The sequence below is a fragment of the Neofelis nebulosa genome, chromosome 4 (assembly GCF_028018385.1).
Source record: "Neofelis nebulosa isolate mNeoNeb1 chromosome 4, mNeoNeb1.pri, whole genome shotgun sequence".
NCBI classification, from domain to species: Eukaryota; Metazoa; Chordata; class Mammalia; order Carnivora; family Felidae; genus Neofelis; species Neofelis nebulosa.
The window spans coordinates 124,729,625-124,752,175 of NC_080785.1; the positions used below are offsets into that span (position 1 = coordinate 124,729,625).

The window sequence follows — 22,551 nt, forward strand, 5'->3', positions numbered from 1 at the left end:
ATTATTCTCAGAAAACTGAAATTAGAAGACATCCTTGATCTGGTAAAGGGCATCTATGAAAAATGTATAGCTACTATCATACTTACTGTTCATTTATTTTTGAGAGTGCAAGAGGGTAGGGTCAGAGAGAGGGGGAAAGAGGATCCAAAGTGGACTCTGTGCTGACAGCAACCAGATATGGGGCTCGAATTCAGGACTGAGATCATGACCTGAGCTGAAGTCACACGCTTAATAAACCGAGCCACCCAAGTGTCCCACTACTGTTATCCTTAATGGTAAAATCTGACTACTTTTCCCTTGATGACAAGAAAAAGATGCCCAGTTAATGACTTCTTTTCAACACTTTACCATACTTCATAACCATTAACATAAGGCATGAAAAAGGAGTAAAAGATAGAATAATCAGGAAAGAAGCATCACTGTTTTCAAATGACATAATGGTTTATATGGGAATCAACATAACTATTAGAGTTAATGAATTTAGCAAGGTCTTAGGATTCACATTTAATAATTGAAAACGTATTTTTATTCAGTAGCAGCAAATAGTTATAAATTCTAATTTTAATAGTATCTCTAAAATTATAGAGAGATAGATTATAACGTAGGAATAACTGTAACAGAAGAAACTATAAGGTTGTCAACCAATCATGTAAAGATAGTCAACATCATCAGTTATTATGGAAATGCAAATTGAAACCACAGTGACATGTCACTGCGTACCTATTAGAATATTTTAATCAAAAACCTGATAATCAAGTGCTGGTGACATGTGGATTGATGGGACCTCATACACCATCGGTGAGAATACAAACTGCTACAACCACTTTGGAAAACAGTTTGGCAGTTTCTGATAAAGTTATACCTACTCAATATACAATCCGGCAATCCTATTCCTTGATATTTAGCTGGGACAAATGAAAACATACGTTTACACTAAAAAAATGTGTGTGAATGGTTTTAGTAACCTTACTGATCATCATCCAAACTTGGAAATAAGCCATATTTCCTCCAACAGATAAATGGATAAGTAAACTGTGGTACATCCATAAAAAGAAGTATCACTTAGCAATAGAAAAGAGTTAACTCCTCATATATACAACAATATATCTAAATGTAAAATCAAGAAAGCCAGACTCAGGAGACTACATAATGATTCTATTAATGTAACATCCTGAAAATGGCAAAACCACAGAGGCAGAAAAAAGAGTATTTGCTTCAAGGAACTGGAGCTGGAAGGAGGGGTTCACTACAAAATGGCATGAATGAATTTGGGGGCCAGTGATGGAATGTTATATATCTTGATAATGCTGGTGATCGCCTGACTGTCTCTGTCAAAACACTGGAACAGTACACTAAAAAAGGGTAAACTTTCCTGTATGTAAATTATACCTGAAAAAACCTGACCAAACTATTTTCTTTCCATATATTAGCCAAAAACTAGAAGGTGAAAGTTTAAAAAAAACATACTTTAGCCTCCCAAGAAATGCTTATTCAAATAAGTTCAACTCTTAAAGCATTCACATATGAAGGTAGAATGAAGAACTTTGAGGCCATTAAACTAAAGCAGAAGAGAACTCTGTAGAAAGAATGCCCCTCAACACCCCACTCCAGGACACTGGTAAGGACAGCCAAAGCAATCCAAATATTCTCTCCCCTGCATACAAGATGTTTACTATTATCTCTCCTAAGGGAAATATAACTTTACCTGCAAAGGAACTGACAGAACTGACATTTACTACATGAAAATCCCATGGGAAGTATTCTTATTGTCTAGTACCTACCCAAAAGTGAATATGAGCACAGGGGACTGTTAGGAATGGGCAAGTTTTTGTTACGCCATAGAAACACCAAAGCCATGAGTATTATTCTTCAGTTAGAAGGCAACAGATTACTGGGGCTCCTGGGTGGGTCAGTCAATTAAGCATGTGACTCTTGATTTCAGCTCAGGTCATGATCTCATGCTTGGTGGGCTCAAGGCCCACACTGGGCTCCTCACTGAAACCTGCTTGGGATCCTCTCTCCCTCTCTTTCTGTCCCTCCCCTGCTCATGCATGTATTCTCTCTCTCTCTCTCTCTAAGTAAATAAACTTTTTAAAAAGGCAACAGATTATTAAAAAGTAAAGAAAATGAGATAAAATTTTAGATTTATTGTATATACAAACTTCAGGTCTTAGCTATCAATGCTGGCTTGAAAACCCATTAATGTTGGTTGGTATGTATCACAATGGTTAAATATTCCGTCAGGAGTAAATGGCCTTCATTTTTCTTTACAGTGAATCAAATATTTTTATTCCAGTTTATATATCTAGGAATGAAAATGTGGCTCCCAAATGTTTGGTTGTCTCTGTTCATCTAAGTTTTGGTTGTGTTCCTTTAAAACGGAGTCATCTCTGGGGTGCCTGGGTGGCTCAGGTCATGCCCTGCTTATGAGTTCCAGCCCTGCATGGGGCTCTGTGCTGACAGCCCAGAGCCTGGAGCCTGCTTCAGATTCTGTGCTTCCCTCTCTCTCTCTGCCCCTCCCCTGTTCACACTCTGTCTCTCTCGCTCTCCCTCAAAAATAAACAAACATTTAAAAAAAATTTTTAATAAAAATAAAACTGAATCATGTCTGCAAATCATAGAGAAGTAACAGGGTGTATGAAAGACTTGTGAATGTCACACTGCATTCATTCATTCATTCATTCAATGTTATTTGGTGTCTACTATGTGCCAATGGCATGTGTGAATGTTCATAGTAATGATGAGATTACCTAGTAATTTATACTATGCTTAAACAGTACCAGGCATCGTATTAACTTATTAATCCTCAGGAACATCCAATGAGATACTTCCCACTGAGGAACAGAGGCAGGGAGAAGTTAATTAGTCTAAGGTCACATGGGTAGTGAGGAACACAAGCAAAATTCTCAATTCAGACATTCTGACTCAGAATCACTAGTGCCCATGATGAAGCTGGAGAAACAGGCAGGACCAGATCATGCAGGGCTGGGCCCTTCACAGGATGACACTAGGACTTCATTTTAATGATGATATAAAGACATTAAAGGTTTTTTAAGTAGGGGTTTTCATAAACCTACTCTATTTTCACGTGACTACTCTGACAGCAGCATGGAAAATGGGTTGGAAGGGCCTGGCACAAAAATGTATTGTCTCCCAGTTCTGGAGGCCACAAGTCTAAAATGGATCCACAGGGATGCATTGCTTCTGCAGGCACGTGGGGAGAATCTGTTTTGTTTTGGTTTTGGTCCTTTTCAGCTTCAGGTGTTTCCCTCTGTTCATCTTGAAAGCCAGAACAAAATGACTGGCTGGTCAACTTGGGACATTAACTGTGTCGACCTTAATACGCTAACTACTTGCTCCATTTGTTCCTATTTCTGGTTTTAGGCAGAGGATTTTATTTCAATTAAAAACACACGGCTGAGCAGAGGTTAAAAACCATTAAAGAGCAGAGTGATAACCCTGAGATCAGAGCTCCCTACCCTACCTGCCAGCGCCCAACTCCAGGACCTATGGTGTCAGTGTCCTTAATACATTGCTGCTCCAAGGAGTATCTACATTTTGAAACAGGACAGTGAAAGGAGAATAATGCTTCACATAAAGATAATAATTTATAATAGCATTTTAGGCCCCCTGAGGAAGATATTTGAGGCAATATTCAGACAAGTCAGATAAAAACCCCACTGGATTCTATTCCTGAAATCATTATTGCACTATATGCTAACTAACTTGGATATAAATAAATAAATAAATAAATAAATAAATAAATAAATAAATAACAAAAGTTTGACCTAATTTTAAGATTATGCAATTTGGGAATGATGCTGGTTATCTCCTCAAACTCCTCCCCCACCCCCACCCTCTTTTTTTGGGAAGCAACACTGAGTAATTTGTTTAAAAGACATGTTCTGTTTTAACAATGTGTTGTTTCTTTGAAACAATAGAAACTACCTCTTTGAAGGAAAAGTCATCCACTCGTTTTGTTCTCATAAAAGTTTAATAGAAGCCAACTAAAGTTTAAGATCTCCCAGAGGACAAATAAAGAGATTTCTCAGAAAATGTAGAATCGCCATTTTCATTGGTGCTGGGGGATTTTACACACAAATGCAATTTTATTTTACATTTAAAAGAGGTAAGTAAATAGACAAATCAATTTTAGCTGTTCTGAAATTTCATACTGGGTCATTAATTTTAAAAGATGGGACTTCAATAATAGTTAAAAGAACAGAGGCCCAAGGGTAAAGACTGTGAATAATCACCTTCAAAATTCTGACTTATCAGCAGCCTCAGATCAGAACCAAGAAGAGTCTAAAACCAGCTTCCTTGTGATGTTCTTGTTGCATTTCTACCTTCAAATGTAGAATCACACAGAATTCCCTATTGTAACAACACAAACTGCCTCTTCTTTCCTTAAAACTGGATATTCTGATGGATTCTGACAAAACCAAGCAAGATCAAGTTAAGACCTGTCTTCACGTCCAGTGTTGGAGACAGAGATATAAACATAATATTCAGTATAGTATAGAAATAAAATAGACTTAGCTGTTGAATGAACACTTGAGGGAAAGAGAGTCAAGTCAGAGAAGTCTTCCCATAGGAAATCATATTCAGACTTAACCTAAAATAACTGGAAATTTCTCAAGAGGAATCTCTTCTTTGCACCTCAACCAAGTAAGATATTTAGTCCTTACTGAGTATTTGTTATATTGTTTCTTTTAAAATAATTATGACAATTAAACAACTGAAGTGTTGCCATTGTGGGCAGTGTAACTGTAGGGAGCATCACAATGGAGCTGTGCTAAGTTCTCCGAGTTGATTCATCTGTAGAATAGGTTTATAGGGCTGTGATATGATAAAATGTATAAAGCAATCCACAGCCCCAGGCATGAAGTAGGTTATCTTCTGACTGAAAGTGAATAGTAATTTACATTCATAAAGTAAGCTTAATTGTATGGTTCATTTGTTTCACATTTTGGTTGATTTCCTGTATCTGGCTTTGCAAGCAAAGAATGGGTCCCTGCAAAATTACTTTGCAATAGGTACTCACAACAAATCGTTATGTTGTACACCAACTTATATAACATTTTATGTCAATTATATCTCAGTGTAAGTGAAAAAGCAATAAAAGCAATAGTTTAAAAAAAAGAAGAACAGGTTACTAACACTTCATGATGCTTCAGCTGCTGAGAGTCTTTACTCACTAAAGACATGCCGTGAATTTTAGCTTTCCATGGTAAATCTACAGATTGATTTTATGCTGGAATTCTTCTAATACCTATCTAGGATTCTAGTTACATCTCGTTAGGGCGTCTTCTTCTTTTTTTTTTTAACAGTTTTATTGAGATGTATTCACAGAGCGTAAACTTCACCTATATAAAGTATATAATTCAATGGTTTGTAGCTTATTCAGAGTTGGCAATCATCACTATAATCAATTATGGACATTTTCCTTACCCCCTAAGAAACCCCACGGCCATTGGCATTCACTTCCTATTGGTACACATTCCCCCTACCCAGCCTAGGTGATCACTAATCTACTTTCTATGTCTATATATTTGCCTATTCTAGACATTTCATATAATTGGAATCATATAACATTTGGTCTTTTGTGAAGTGGCTTCTTTCACTTAGCTTCCGGTTTTCGAGGATCAGCCATGTTCCAGCATCTATCAGTACTTTGTTTTTATTGCTTAAATAACATTCCATTGGATGGATATACTACATATTCTTCATCACTGGTTGACAGACATTTGTGTTATTTGAACTTTTTGGCCATTATGAATAACACTGCTGTGAATATTCACACACAAATTTTTGAGAACTTGGAATCTCAGTTTTCAATTCTTTCAGGTATTTACCTACAAGTGGAATTGTTGAGTCATATAGTAACTCTGTTCAACCGCATGAGGAACTGACTTTTCCAACGTGTATGTACCATTTTACATTCCCACCAATAGTCTATGAGGGTTCTGATTTCTCTACATCCTCAACAACACTATTATTTGTCCTTTTTATTTTAACCATCCTGGTGGATGTGAAGAGGTACCTCCTTATGGTTTTGGTTTACATTTTTCCAATGGACGATGTTGAGCAGCTTTTCATGTATATGCTGGTTATTGGTACATTTGCTTTGCAGACATATCCACTCAAATCCTTTGTCCATAGTCTTATTGGGGTATTTGTCTTTTCATTGTTGAATTAGAAGATTTCCTTGTATTTTTTCTGGTTACAAGTCCCTTACCAGATATGTAATTTGTAAATATTTTCCTCCATTCAGTGGGTTGTCTTTTCATTTAGTGTCCTTTGCAGGATAAAAACTTTTAATTTTGCTGAAGTCCAATGTATCTACCTTTCATTGCTTATGATTTTGGGTCATGTTTAAGGAACCACTGCCTAATGTGAGGTTATTAAGATTTATGCCTAAATTTTCTTCTAAGAATTTCATAGTTTTAGTTCTCACTTTTAAGTGTTTGATTTCTTTGGAGTTAATTTTTGCAAATAGTATGAGGTAGGGCTTGAACACCATTCTTTTGCATATTTACACACCATTTATCAAAAAACTGTTCCTTTCTCCATTGAATTATTTTGGCATCCTCATCAAGAATCAATCAATCATAAATGTGAGAGCTTATTTTTGGACTCTCAGTTTTATTCTATTGATCTGCATGTCTCTAATGCTTTATTCTCCTCCGTTTATACAGAATAAAATATTTGTGTATATAGGAGCATAAGAAGAAATTAAAGAATATCTTCATCCCACTGCAGTAGATACACCATTAGTTCCAATTGTTTTTTTTTTTTTAATAAATTTTTCTTATTTATTTTGAGAAAGGGAGAGCACCAGGCAGGGGCAGGGCAGAGAGACAGAGACAGAGACAGAAAATCCCAAGCAGGCTCCCCACTGTTGGCACAGAGTCTGATGTGGGGCTCAATCTCATGAACCATTAATTCATGACCTGATCAAGAGTTGGCAGCTTAACCAACTGAGTCACCCAGGCACCCCATCATTGGTTCCCATTCTTCACTGCTGGCTAGCAGTTGTATACATCCACACCCTTATTACAGCCTTATCATGTGGGTGGACTATACTTCGGGCTGAGTCCACTTGACCCTGAGTGTGGCCATGTATTCTGTTCTGACTCTTGTGGTGTCAGTGAATATGACATTAGCAGATATTTGAAACAGCCTTGTGCAGTTGGTCATGCTCTCTTGTACTTTCATTATCACCCGTGTAAAGGATCTGCCTTGGGTAGCCACTGGTTCCAAGTGAAGGACAGATGCTTTGAATGCACATGACCCCACTCTACGATCTGGAGGCCAGCCAAATTTAGCCAGGCTCTAGTCAAAAGTCAGACACTTGGGCAAGAAACAAATGCTTATCAATGTTTACTGCTGTGGTGTTTGTGGGTGGATGTTCTGTAGCAATAGCTAACTAATAACCTACCGCTTAGAGATAACCACTTCTATCAGTTTGGTCTGTTGATCAAAAAATGATATCATAAAAAAATCTGTCTATCTGTGTACACTTGCTGTCCTCTTGTTTTTAACCTTTTCAAAGTACCCTCTGTTACGAGTTATTGATAAACACTTATTATCTACATCTTTCAACCTTTGAAAGCTATCTCTCTATCATCCCTGTATTACTTTTTACAAGTAAAGCTACAATGAATTTCACTCTTTTTCTCTCAAACACATCTTGGTCTACAATTCACCTTATTTCCATGGAATGGATTCCTGGCAATACATACCCTCAGTAAGCTTCAGTAACAGGGGTCCCAGGTGGAGCCACTGAATCCTGAGCTCCTGTTATCCTATTCATATTTTCACCTATACTATTTGGCTAAACCCAGATTATTTCTCTTCTAAAAGAATACAGACACAGGCGCGTGGGTGGCTCAGTCGGTTGGGCTTCCGACTTGGGCTCAGGTCATGGTTCATGAGTTCGAGCCCTGCATTGGGCTCTGTGCTGACACCTCAGAAACTAGAGCCTGCTTCAGATTCTTTGTCTCCCTCTCTCTCTGCCCCTCCCCTGCTCACGCTGTGTCTCTCACTCAAAAATAAATAAATATTAAAAAAATAAAAGAATAAAAGAATACAGATAGATTGGATTTCACTTAAAAAAAAACAACAAAAACAATTTGGGGGATTCTTCACGCATGTTCCATCATATCATTTTTGGACATTTACACTTTATTCTAAGGAAGAATATTGTTGCCACAAAAAGTAAACTATACAAAGCCCTCACTTTCCTTCAGGCTAAAGTAGAAATAGGACATGGAGACAAAATGTGAACGCATTTTAAAAATTATTATTGGTAGAGTTGATAAAGGATCATATATCCAAGAAGATGGTATCCAGGGTAGTAGCCAGGTCTAATTTTCTTTATATCCTTAACAGTTCCTGGAACTGTGCATAGCGGTATGATAGGGAACAACAGGCAGAAAGGGAGAGGCTAGGGCTTAAATGTCTCCAGGTGGGGAAAAACACATATTTTACAACATTTCTTCTGGGAACATCTGACCTGAAGCAAACTCCCTCAGTCATAAGGTTCCTCTTAAGAATGTAACAAGACACCACCCACTCCCCCTCAGACTTCCCTCAGGAATTTAACAAAAAACCTGACTAAAAATAAGTAGACCATAAGACATATGACCCACAAGTAACAGTATGGCCATAGACCACCCTTCATTCAGTGGAAACGAGCCAATCAAAAAGGATTGACTAGGCATTTGGAGTTACCTAGCCAATAAGGGTAGAGCCTGAGAAGGAACAAGGGGGGAAGGAAGGGGGCCGACCCAAACCCTATACAACAAAGTCCCCTGCCTATAGTCAGACATTCATTTTCAAATGCCCCCTCTCTGTAAAGAGAGCTTTCTTTAATACTATTCTTCCTTTCTGATCTTATACTATAATCAACTTTTGCCTGCTGCTCATTTTTTTTATTTTCCTTTTAAACATTTATTTATTTTTGAAAGACAGAGCACTAGTAGGTGAGGGGCAGAGAGGGGGCAGGGGGAGACACAGAATCTGAAGCCGGTTCCAGACTATGAGTTGCCAGCACAGAGCCTGACACGGGGTTCGAACCCACAAACCACGAGGTCATGACCCGAGCCGAAGCCAGACGCTCAACCGAGGGAGCCACCTGGGCACCCTTTCTGCTGCTCATTTTATTCTGTGTCCACCTATTCATTCTGCAAAGCTGCGAGACAACGAATCCTGGGTATTGAGGTAAAACTTCCTGCAGCCGCAGCATTCAGTAAATACTTCTTGAGTAAATGAATGTAAGAAACAGAACGTGAAAGCAGACTTGGAGGCCAGAAACCATGGCCCTCACAATTATTAATAACTATTCTTAGGGCTTCTATAGTGACAAGTATGCTACACCTAAAATTAGATGTGTGGGACATTAAAGAGGAGGTCAGAGGCTGATACTCCACCTCAACTTTTCTGGGGAATTCTTAGCAAATAAATGGATCTCGCTCTGTTCCTTCTGCCACTCTCCTTTTCCCCAGAGGAAATCACATTTTTTAGGTCATCCAATAATGATTGGTCCAGTTTCATTTTGGCAACTGCTACAACAGGCACCTTAAGAACCCCACTCACCGTCCTTACTCATCACAAACACTGAGCCTCCTGGGAAGGCTCCTTCAGGGAACCTGTGGTTCCCCACCATGCACACAGAATTGATCTCACCTGGCAATCGCCAAATTATTTCCCACTCTCCGTGCATAATTATTTCCCACTCTCCGTGCATTGGCTTTTCACGGGCCATCATCACTCAGCTCCTTGGGCTAAGACTGGAGGTCCCCTTACAAAGGCAACGACTAGTATCTGGTTCAGATGCTAAACACAGTAAGTGCTTTTCTTATCACACCCTGGGCCACAGTTTTGTTTTGTTTTGTTTAAATTAGTGTCGCTAGTCAGGCACCTCAAAATTCCTGGACAGAAATGGAACAAAGAAAAGGAAAAAGTAACTGAGTTTACTTAAAGCATACTGAGGACAGTGAGGTGCCCTGCTGGGAACCGGGGGAAGTCAGGAGGGAGAAGGCCCTGGGCCTTGCCGCAGGCCCACGCTGCCATAGTCGTCATTTGTACAAGCCAGGCTCCAGCTGCCAACAGTTTATGACACCCAGAAACGCTCCCTGACCCCCCTCCCCCGACCCCCCTCCCCCGCACACACATGTACTTGCGGGCACAGGACCTGCTAGCAATGCAGGGAAGGGCTAATGCTCAGCACGACGCGAGACCTGTTCCTGGGGCGCCATTCTTTTTGTCATATTCTGTGCCTGGACTTGTGTAGGTGACCAGGGCACAATACATACCTTCGCTGAATGAAACACATAAAGATCCTAGGAACGCAATGCTTGAGAGTACCCGCCGAAAACCTGGTTACCTTGCCACCTAGGAATAAATGTTCATTTCAGCTCCTGAGCAGAGCGAAACATCTGGAAGGAGAAGGAAAACGCAGACGAGACCGTTATCAGATAGTGGCTATCTGCACAAGAGAGGTTCTTTCATTTCATTCACTTGGGAGTTTCCTTTAGGGCTGGCCCCTCATTGCTCTTACAAATGCTCCTGGATCTATACTGAGAGGAGCCTTGTCTCCCTCCCTTTGTGAAGCCAACTGCCTGTGAGTTTGTAACCATTACAGCTGTTGATGATGAAACAATAAAGAAGAACCTCCTCTAAGTCAAAAAGTGCAGCTAGAGATAAGATTCATTTTCAATGCCCCTGCAGCTGCGTCTGATGGCATGGCCACCGCACTTCTCAGCAAGTGGGGATCCAAGGTTGATTCATCGCAAAGTGAGTAAATGCCTTTTTTTCCCCTCCAAGATGACCCTGTGCTCCACCTGCTAACAATTTCATTACGTGGGGGTGGGGGGAGGGGGATAAGAAAAGTGAGAAATAATAATTTATAAATATATGGCAAATTTTTAAATAAAAAGGGGAAACAAAACCCCTCATAACTATTATTAGCAGAGACAGAACCAATAATGGTGCTATATACAATGTCTATCAGGCAGGTCATATTGATTCTGAGTACAGCGTTCTATTCTTGTATATTGGCCAAGTAGCTGGGGAGGGCAAATCCATGGCAAGGTGAGTCATACTAACAAAACACCTACGGTTTTGTTGATACTTATTACAGGGGGTTGCTTTGCCACTGCCGCAAACACTGTAGGGATTAAAATGAAAATATATGCTCTGCCAAGATTTCTCAGAAAATACATGAGTTTGGAGAACAGGGCATAGGATTTAATTAAATATCTTGGTGAGGATGTTTCAGAGTTAATTAAGAAAGCTACAAATTAAGAAACAGCTGCAAAAACGAGATCGCATTGCATCTAACTGAAGGCATCCAGCCTTTTGTTTCTCCTGGGGGTTCTGGGATTTTGAAGATTGTTTGACTTGATATAAAATGTACAAACAAATGAAATAGCTGAAATCCAAAGAGCTGAAATGCCTCACTCGGTTTTGTGAACTATTTACTCAAAGTTACAAACTTACTATATATGTATATACATACACACACACAAACACACACACACAGAAGAAATGGATTGAAGGAAAAATTTAATAAACAGAGAGAGAAAAATCAAAATCCTTCAGTACCCTATGAGCCTAACATTTATAAACATATGACAGTGACTGCTTTCAAAGCTATTACTGATTAATGTGTTTGATACCCAGTTTAATGAATTATCATGCCAAAAATTTTATTACCTGGTACAATTTTTATTTTGTACGAAAGGTTATGTCCTCCTTTGTATTGAAAAAATATATAAATGTATGTAGCTATTGGTTAAAAGCTTGCATTTCAAAACATAATAAAGATTTGAACATCAAATCACCTCATTTGTTTTCGGTACTTGAAATGCTGCTTAGGGAAATTTTAGGCAAGTTACCAGACGTATCACACCTCCCGCAAATGGACCATCCTTGCTACATGCGCCCAGCCTGCCTTGCTGTGGTCTATTTTGTCCGCATGCTAGGTTTTACCCTACAGAGCTTGACCTGGTGAGGCTACTGTATTAATTTGCCTCTTTTATATACAGGGCCAGACACATTCAGCATCTGCCCTGTGCCTGACACTGTGCTAGGTGCTCGGGCTGCAGCTGCATGCACGGATAGGATGGACCTAGTCCCGGAATTCTGCTCTTGAGCACGTTCATTGGAAACAAGAGGATCCCCAGAGGCAGGTAAGCCCAGGGAGGGGGGATCCTGGATGCGGGATGACACATCACACCACGTGCGATTAGACGGCAGACATTTAACCACCGTTGGGAGATTAGCAGCAAAGTCCTCCTTCCTTATTTTTCTGTCTGCTCATTTTGGCAGCACCATTTCTACCTTGGCAAAAGATCGTTTATGGCAAAAGATAGGGCAACAATTTGAACCCATGAGTTACATTTTATGACTACTTCAGACAATTCACCCAAATCCAAAAAAAAAAAAAAAATTCATGCATTATATGGGATCCTTATAACTCATTATATTTTTAGGAAGCCTGCACAGTTATTCATTGGGGGGTGGGGTGGGTAATGCAATATACCTAAGGGCTAAAGGTGTCATTTGCATGTTACACCTTGGTTTATTTATTTATTCTTCCTCCCTCAATGAGTTTTATTGCTGATTACATTGTACAGGAAAAAAAAAAAAAAGAGGAAGTACAAAGTCAACTCTCTACTTTTAAGAGCCTAACAGAGCATGAATCCTCTCAGTTACTCTTCAATTTCTGTACACTGAGCGCGAGTCTGGAATTAAATGTCACCACAAATGACTCAAAAACGCTCTAAAAACAGGGTTGCATATACAACTTTGGTTAAAGACAAACGTCCCAGGCAAAAAAAAAATAACAATAAGTTGAAAAGGAAAAAAGAGGGGAAAGTGTGTTTAAGTCTGAACTTCAGTAGAATTTGACCAATTCTTAGGAACACTGGGGAAATCCATTGCCAATTGCCAAAACTTGACCCAACTCTCTGGAAACATCTGTAGTGTGACAGGTTGTACTCATGTTTTCTTCCAAATTTCAAAGAATCTAACACTTACCAGAAGCCAGATTCTTAGAGAGCACTCGAGGAATTTCACATTGACTCGATGAAATGTCACATGAACGAGTAGCCTATGATATGTCTACAAGGCTGAGCTTGTATTTATGAGGATTGTAGGTAGGCAATCCATGTTTGCTTCATTCTGCTTAGTCTGAATCTTATTTTAACAATTTGATCGTATTCTTGTAGATTTTAATTGGCAGCCATGAGAAGTAACTGATCATATTGTCATTTTGATGTATTTTTTAAGATAAGATGTACTCTATTCTTGTACAATGATATGTTGCCCAGTTGACATCTATCGAACAATGTATCTTTGTATTAGAGACATGGCCCAGAGAGATGTGGGTTGTTTTTCCACAAAGGGTAATTGCTATGCATGGGACTAGAAATACTCAGGGGCCATGAACAGAATCTGGAAGAGCTTTCAGGGAACAGAAGACAACGCACAGGATTGTGGAAAATATACATCAATTGCTGAAGCTCCAGTAATATCCAGTCTTCAGGGGAATTTGTCTAGCTGACAAAAAATCGTCATTCTCACTAATATTTAGACTTCTACTGGAGTATCTTGTGTTTATATGACAAGTGATTTCCCTTCAAAAGCATCACCTTACTGAACAGAAAATATCACAATGAGATGTGGAAATAAGTGTATGGCTATTTTATAGCAAAAAAGTTAACCACTGAAAAATTTGTGAGTGATCAAATATGAAAAGTAATTCTGTTTTCAGCAGCTATACAATCAGTACACAACAAATCCGAAGAGAAGGTGCTTGGTCATGTAAAATATTCAATTATCTGCCCCACTTAGATAATCAACAGTTTCATCATGTCAATTATTTAACTGCAAAGGGCAAATATAGGTGTTTGGTTACAACCTACTACTTACTTTGCCCGTCAGTAAAAGTCACTAGGGAATATCAATTTTGCATTTTTTTTCTGACCTGGAATTCCTATTAATGACAATTAGTGCAAAGTTAGAGCATATACGATATCATTTCAGGAAGTGCTGACATTTCAAAGACATGACCTTCTCAAGTTGCAGAGCAAACAGTGTTGTTTGTTAAAGGGTTTTTTTTTTTTTTTTTGGTTTTATTTTTGCATCTTTGCTTCTCAGGTTCAGTAAATTACTAATGCTTCCCTTTAACTCATTAACATTCTTAGTTGTTAAAAAATTTTAAAGTATTAAAATACCTGCTTTTATGGTCATTGCCATTTTAAAAATTCTTTTTCTACCCAGTATGCAATCAGAGTAAAAGAAGTTATTATTATCACAAGTATTTTTTATTTGAAAAAGAAATTGAAGGATTTGTATGCTGTCTCTATCTTTTATACTGTGATATTTTACTAATTTCATTACCAAGTTAAGACTGATAGTAGTAAGTTAAGTAGTAAGTTGGTTAAATAGTAAGCTAAAAAAATAGTGTTTTGTTTTTTTTGTTTTGTTTTGTTTTGTTTTTGGTTTGGGGGTTGTTTTGCTACTTAGACAAAGACTGTATTCTGTGGTTCTACCAGCATTGTATTTGCAAAATACCAACCCATTTAAATAAATATTTTAAGATTTTATTTTTAAGTAATTGCTATACCCAGTGGAAGGCTCAAAGTCACAACCCCAAGATCAAGAGTCATGCTCTTCTGATTGAGTCCCTTTTTAAGTAAATTTTTAAACTGAAAACTAGAAGTCATTTAAATTAGTGCAGAACATAGGCTTTGGTGTTAGAAAACCCAAGATTGGGTCTAAATTCCATCATTTATTAGCTGTTTGATCACTGGCAAATTAGTTAACCTTTCGGATTCCTTTTCTTCACTGTAAATTGGCTCATAGCCTTGTGGGCCACCCACTGAATCAAAGGGGTTCATGAGAGAATAGGAAGAAGTGCTTTGCCAAAGTAAGGGTGGTGCACAACAGGGGAAAGCTGTGGATATTATGCCTTGAAATCCAGTTTATATGAAAAATGCCTTTCCATGTTTTCAGAGGAAACACTCAAGATTTCTAACCTATAAATCCCAATAAGGGATCAAATCTCTTCTTTGACGACTTGTAAAACAAGATGCTGACATGATACCCACTCTTTCCAGACTGCTACACTGAGTTATTAGAACATTTCTACTCTCATTTTCATTGTCCAGTTATTTCAAGTAGGTGGAAATGGGGTTTTTATTTTTCCTCAGACCTGTAAGTATTTTTCTCATTCCTTTTATGCCCTGCCCCCACGTAGATTCATCAGAAAACTCAGCCTCTCCACAGTTCAAAGTACCAGATGTTTATTGCAGGTTTGTGATACAAAGTTTTTTCTTTCCCACATTGGGATTCTTTTAGACTTAAGCTTCTGGGCCCATATTTAAATACTCATTATTGAAAATTGTTATTGTATTTGTTTTCAGTCTGATTAACTGTGCCCAGGAGTTTTTACTATTCAAAGATCTGCTGTGGTCTTTCGCTCAATACCTCTCCCACGTAATATCTGCTCTTCTGGCTTTGCCCTCTCTGTCACTCTAGATATTTCTTCAGGAGTCAATTCAGAAGTCTATGTGCCCCTGTTGTGCTCCATTCACACCTTTATTGCAACAATGTTTAACTGGACTACAATTAATCAGTTACATTTCCTTCTGCCCCTCCAACTATGCATCTACATTTTAAGGATAAAACTCAAGATTTGTTCATTCATATTTGTATTTCTAGCACATAACAGATTGTTCAGTACTGTTTGTCAAATGGGCAAATGACTACATTTTATGTTAAAAGGTAGCTGCCAGTTTTTCTTAAAAATGGTAACAGGTGGTGATTTGGATCTTCATCCTTCTGTTTCCTACAGGATGTGATTATCATGGCACCTGCATTACTGATTCTCTTGGGGGCTACAGTGATACTGAGAGCAGACTCACTTTCTGATAAAAAATGTAGGTAACATCTATTAAGTTCAGTAGCGTTTCTTTTAAAAAAAAATACATCACAAAAATGATGACATTATTTTCTCCCAAATAATCCTCAATTAGGAAATTCTGTGTGGATTTTTTAAAAGGAGAATATTTATTCATATCAGAATACAAACTCTTTAAACATGCTATACTTTAAGAAAGCAAAGTTGACTGGAATGCAAATATTATGCTACAGGAGGAATCGTATTCCATGTGCGGGTGTACAGGCACTATGGGACACTATGGAATAAAGCTGGAGCTGGTGACCACACATGGAATGCCTTCCCGTACAAGGGGATGGTTACAAGTCCTCATAACCAAAGAATAAAAACCTTCCACCGTGTGTGGTTCAGAAACTTACTGATCTATGGTTATGGTGTACTGACAGAGTCTAAGAGAAGAAAATTGTCACATGGTCCCTAAGTAGTGTTGTCTAAGAGGACTTTCTATGATAATGACGCCATTCTATATATACATTGTCCAATGTAGTAGCCACTAACCACAAGTGACTACAGAGCAGTTGAAATATGGCTCATGCAACTAAACATTTGATTTTATGTAACATAATGGACAGCTAATCTAGACAGAACCCTGCAAGGCTGTATGCAGCAAGCATCAAGTAGGAGTTATAGAAGGCTCTTAAATATTAAAAGTCAGTGGAAACATCCTAACCATTTAGCAAATGAATAAGTCTGTTTCCTAATAGTATGTATAATGTTATCCTAGTTTTGGGGGGAGGGGGGGAATTAACAAGTTGTATCAATGTATACCAAGGACAAAAAGTAATGAATATATCACGTGTTAACACTATTCTCAGTTGCAGGATTTTAGGCAATTTTTCTTTTTGCTCACCTGTGCTTCCCCACATTTCTAAAATGAACAGGCATTGATTTGGTAGTTTAAAGGAAAGCTTTTCTTTTGAAAACAGAGTGGTTCATTAAAGAAAAAAGAGCCCTCTTTTCTATAAATGTGTAATTTCACTCACGCATTTTTTTTGACTTTGAATCATAATGAGAAATAAATTAATTGTACATCACGAACCAGTGCATATACAAATATTTAAGTAGATTCATGTAGTGGAAACAAGAGGTTCACAGAACAGTAATTGTATTTCAAGCTCCCTGATATTTTCTATTTTCTTCTATGTCATTGAAAACATTCTAGCCACAAACTAATAAATTTCCCCAGCCAATTAATAGATAAATGGCCCTCAGTTTGAAAAGTATAGTTATAATGAATATTGAGATATTCATTTTTCAGTAAAATGCCTGTATATGTTATAGGTAAACACTTGGGAAAAATTAGAAAGATAGTGAGTTAAAAGCAGTTTTAAAGCAACTTTTTCCAACATTATTTGAGTTTTATATATTCTAATAATCCTAAAATCCTATATTATACAATAAAATGTTTTTAAAATTTAAAAGTGCTACTTCCATACAATTGAATATCATGTTGGTCCTTTTCATCAACAGCTTTACTTCTCCCACCTACCAACTTCACTATCAAAGTTACTGGCCTTTCCCAAGTTCTTTTGCGTTGGGAATCAAATCCTGATCAAGAGCCAGTGAATATAGAGCTAGGCTATCATGTGAGAATAAATGTTCCACAAGAAGAAGATGTAAGTATTTGTTCTGACAGCTGTCTTTATTTAGAGGCAAATTTTCATTTTGACTGCATTTTCCCTATTGAATGAAATTCTAAGTTACAGAGAGAGAGAGAGAGAAATTGACTCAAGGGTATTCTAGCATGTGCCCAACCGAGTAGGGTGTCTGTTGAAAAGACTCTGATCTGGTACCATGCATGTTGGTTAGCATTCAACAGCAGCACAGAACATTCTAACTTTGCCACGATTCTCTCAGTAAGCAAAGAAAGCTTAGTCACTTTGAAGATAAAAGAATTTGATATGGGTTTTATGTTCCCTTTAAAATAGGCAAAGAGAAAAAGAGAAGAGAGCACTGGAGTAAGGTGGGAGGCAGCGGGTGCCTAACCAGAGAGGCCCAGTTCAAATCCGGGCAACCACTCTAGGTCTGGGAGATGCACTTTTGGGGTATCCCACTACAGGGCATACGTGAAGGCACCTGATACCTAGGAGATGTGCAGTAAAATCAAACAAAGAGAGAAGCAATTGGTAGTAACTATTTTTTCAGTCAACACAGAATTCTAGACAATTTTCTTTTAGAAAGTTACCTCTGGGGAAGAGACTAGGACACTAGAGATGATGATTGTAGTAAATGTGTGCCTCAATTACAGTTTTTTGTTTTTGTAAGAATGTCTTCATGTATCATTGAGGAATTATTATATTATTGTACTTTTATAAAGTTTATTTATTTTGAGGGAGATACAGACAGTGCAAGTAGGAGAGAGGCAGAGAGAGAATCCCAAATAGCCGCTTATTTTTTAAAATCAGACTTGTAGAGGTACAAATGGTGTGCAAAAAGCTGTGCATATTTTCATCACTCAATGACTTTGGGGATAAGCATTTACATACCTGTGAAACCACGGGCCTAATTTTTTTTTCTAGCCAAAGTACTTAATTGCATTTCATTTATGTGCCATTTAAAAAGTGGAAGAAAATGCCTATTGGATTAAAATAGCTCTCTGAATGCTCTTTCCCTTTTATATATCATGACTTGTGGGGTTTATTTTTAGTATGAAACCAGGAACACTGAAAGCAAACGTGTAACCGTTCTTCATAAAGGCTTTTCAGCAAGTGTGCAGACGGTCCCTTGGAACGGCCAGCCCCTCCCACCAAGCCGCTGGGTTTCTGCTGAACTTAAAGCTCCACCTGGTAAGGCAGGCTCCTAATGGCCTCCTGTTGTATTCCTGACGGTGCAGGTGTGGTGAAAGTTGGACAAGTGACTTTTCTGGAGTCAGTCAGCAGTTCCTGCCAAGTGTCCTTCCTCCTCCTCATCGTCCTGAGGCTGTGCTCACTTCTTATTGTCATAACCTGCCAATCCCATCTGCTGCACCCCTGCAAACATAGCTTACACTTATCACTGCCCTGCTCCAAAGGTCACAGGGTCATCAGGGAAATCAGGGCCCATCAGGTCTCTCTGAGACATTTTCCAACCACACCCTACACGATTCCTCTGTTTTTCTCAGATAGTTTTCTAACCTTGACCCCCACCTGACAGCTCATTCTTGCCAGGAGGCTTTGCTTTCCTGGATTAACTTCTGTCTATTTTCCTGAATCGTTCCCATATGTCTAAGCCCAGATCAAGTTGTACCTCCTCTATAAAGCCCTTATACTTTTCATCCTATACACTGAAGAATGCTTTCTCCCCGGAACCCATTCATGGGCTGTGTTATTCATTTGGCACATATGACATTATCTTTCACAAATAGATTTATATCCTGCCACCTCTGACTAGGAGCCTGTTGGGAGCAGGGACAGTGTCTCATGCTTGATTACAGCCAGGAGAACAAGCAGTACATATATATGTTTATGTGTGTGTGTGTATGTTCTGAATGCTATGACTTTTCATACCAAATTGAAGCAAGCTGCTGATGGTTCATAGAAACCACAAGACTGAACAACCTGCCATGAAGAAAGAAGACAGCTCCCACTGTCTGTATACTGTCCTTTTGTGGAAAACTGGGGTTTCTAATACTTAGAATCAGTGATACTTGTGATTAAACCCTTGGAAACACACACACACACACACACACACACACACACACACACAGAGTAAAGAGAGAAGGATCACCAAGTCCCAGGGTATGTGAGTGCTCCTCCTAACAATTTGTCTTAGCCAGTCTGGCCCATAGGTCATCGTTCAACCACTGTCTTGTCACATCCCTGAATGAAAAAGCCACACACCTCCAGAACTGTGCCCGTGACTGAGAGCAGCATTGTAAAGATCTTCCCGTTTATTCATTATAACATGTGGCCTAGACCAGATAGCAGCCAGTTCACAATGGCCATGATTCCAAGTACAGACACTGATCCACAGTAGACACAGGATACAGACCTTTGTGTGTCTTACGTTAGAGTGCTTTTCCAGGTCTCAGTAAGTAACAGGACTCTACCAGTAATGCAGCTTTCAGAATTACATTTCTGCGATTCTAATTATTCTCTGAGCGTGCCACTACACGTTGACACTAACGAAAAGTTAATTCTCCCTTGAATCAAATTGAATTCATATCAAATAATTCCTGGGAAGAGAGGTGAGAGACAAACAGATTGCAGGAAGAGTCTAAAGTGTACTTTGGGCATGGAGCATCTGGTCGTTTAGTGCATGGACAGTACATTTACTACAAGGCATAGACACAAAATTATGTATGTTTGCTGTATATGGATATATACAAGCGAACATCTCTGACAGCACATGGTAATAATACACCGTAGCCAATGTCCCTTTTCTCTAACTTCACTGAAGACAAAAGGGGCCTGTCTTCTTCTCCCCCTTGAACTACACTGGCTGTCAGTGATAAATATGATCACACAATTGACTTAAACTAAGGGGAGGAGACCCCTTCTGTTGTTTGAGATTCAGTCAAAAGGCTCTCACTTTGATGAGGTCCTCCCCGACCCTCAGCCCAAAGTGCTTCTTCCCTCCTCTGAGCAACCACAAGACCAGGGTCAGCACAGTGTGCTCTGAACAGCACCAGTTAATGTGGTGACAATGCAGTTTGAAATGAAAACAAGGCTTTCCAGACAAACAATCTTCAGAGATCTTCAGAAATCATCTTCAGAAAGGAATGTAACGTGATGGGTATGGTGGAAAATCACAAGATTCTCTAATATCTTTGCATGTTGAAGAGGCCTTCAGCACGCAAGTGGGCACAGAATCTCCAAAGAAGTGTTGTTATGATGCTGTGTGGCCAGAACCCATTTCCTTCCAAGCAGCAATCTGCATTATTCATGTGACATCTGCATGATGCAACACAATGACTCCCATGATTCTCGGGTGGAAGTGGCCCTGGAGACCTTCCTCTACCAACTCTCTCATTTGCAGGTGGAAAAACTGAGGCCCAGATAAGTAGGGCTTAAAGTGTCACAGTTAGCTATGGAAAGATGTGGTATTATAATACCAAGGTTGCTGGACACCAAGGTCTGAATGACAATCTATTGTAGTTAAATTTTCATACAAGCATATCCCACATGTACACCCCCTTAGCCCCAAGTAGCCAGAAGGTTATTATTATTATTAATTTTTGAGAAAGAGAGAGAGAAACACAAGTGGGAGGGGGGCAGAGAGAGAGAGGTACAGAATCCGAAGCAGACTCCAGGCTCTGAGCTGTCAGTGCAGAGCCCAATGTGGGGCCTGAATTCACAAACCGCAAGATCATGACCTGAGCCAAAGTTAGAGGCTTAACCGGCTGAGCCCCCAGGCACACCAGACAGAACATTTAAAAAAATTTTTTTAATATTTATTTTTGAGAGAGACAGTATGAATGGGAAACGGGAAGAGAGAGACAGAGAGAGAGAGGAGACACAGAATCGGAAGCAGGATCCAGGCTCTGAGCTATCAGCACAGAGCCCAACGCAGGGTTTGAACCCATGCTGTGAGATCATGACCTGAGCTGAAGTCAGACACTTATCCAACGGAGCCACCCTGGTGCCCTGACAGGTTTTTTATTGTCAGAAACTCAGGCTTTATAATCCTAGCTTCATCCCACAGTGAGCTGGTCCTTTGCAAATAGGTTTCTATCAATGTGTGATAACAATTACTTTTTCATGGTAAGACGTTCCCAATCACTACAGTTTCAGAGGAAGTACGAGATTTAAAGACTGTCATGGAAACATTTTATTCTTATTTTTGGCCATCTTATTGACCATCTAGGGTCTTCTGGAACCTCGATTGTGAATTTAACATGTACCACAAACACCACAGTGAATAATCATACTCCCTTATGGCCATACCAAGTTTCTCTTCACTGCTCCTGGCTAGCTGGCAAGGATGCCCCTGAGGATACACAGTATTTTCTCTACTATAGGTGAGTACCTACTTTTACTTAAGTAAATGCATTCTTTCCTATAGCCTTAAAAACTTATGAGCATTTTGATTTAGGTATGGCTCCTGGACTGAAGAATGCCAGGAGTACAGGAGAGACACCCTGAACAGAAATACTGCATGCTGGTTTCCAAAGACTTTTATCAGCAGCAGAGGGATTGAGGCACTCGCAGTGCATGCTAATGGCTCAAGCAAGCATGCTCCAATCAAGCCTTTTGATCAGCTGTTTGCTCTTCATGCAATCGGTAAGGTAGACTTAACTCAGAGTTGGACTAACCAAATCGCAGAATCTCAGCTTCGAAGGGCTTATAAAGATCACGTGGTTTGACTAATTTTCAACCCTAAGTGATCATCTGTCCCCTGCCTGACAATCACAGGGGCAAGCTTTCTCAGCCTCAGCAATACTGATAATTTTGGATGGATAACTGTCTGGTGGGAGCTGTCCTGTGTGTTGCAGGATTTTTAACAGCATCCCTGGTCTCTTCCTACTGGACCAGTAACATCCTCCCTGCAGTTGTGACAACAAAATATCTCCCAACATTTCTAAATGTCCCATGGGGGACAGAATCTCCACCATGTGAGAATCACTGAACCAGGGAATGTGAACCCACTGCTGAAGGGAG

General features: G+C 39.2%; 1 protein-coding gene across 2 annotated transcripts in view; it reads left to right on the forward strand.

Annotated features, from left to right (window-relative positions):
• Positions 1–10,531: 10,531 nt before the first annotated feature.
• Positions 10,532–22,551, forward strand: part of IL5RA (interleukin 5 receptor subunit alpha) — a 38,803-nt gene continuing 26,783 nt past the window's right edge. Inside the window, exons 1-8 of one of the 2 annotated variants that reach the window (XM_058726180.1) lie at positions 10,532–10,800; positions 12,054–12,197; positions 15,272–15,326; positions 15,869–15,953; positions 17,444–17,589; positions 18,621–18,759; positions 21,758–21,911; positions 21,986–22,173. In XM_058726180.1, coding sequence (XP_058582163.1) covers positions 15,881–15,953; positions 17,444–17,589; positions 18,621–18,759; positions 21,758–21,911; positions 21,986–22,173 — 700 coding nt within the window. In that variant the 5' untranslated portion in view covers positions 10,532–10,800; positions 12,054–12,197; positions 15,272–15,326; positions 15,869–15,880. The remainder of the gene's footprint in view (positions 10,801–12,053; positions 12,198–15,271; positions 15,327–15,868; positions 15,954–17,443; positions 17,590–18,620; positions 18,760–21,757; positions 21,912–21,985; positions 22,174–22,551) is intronic. The other variant, XM_058726181.1, reaches the window with a different exon arrangement.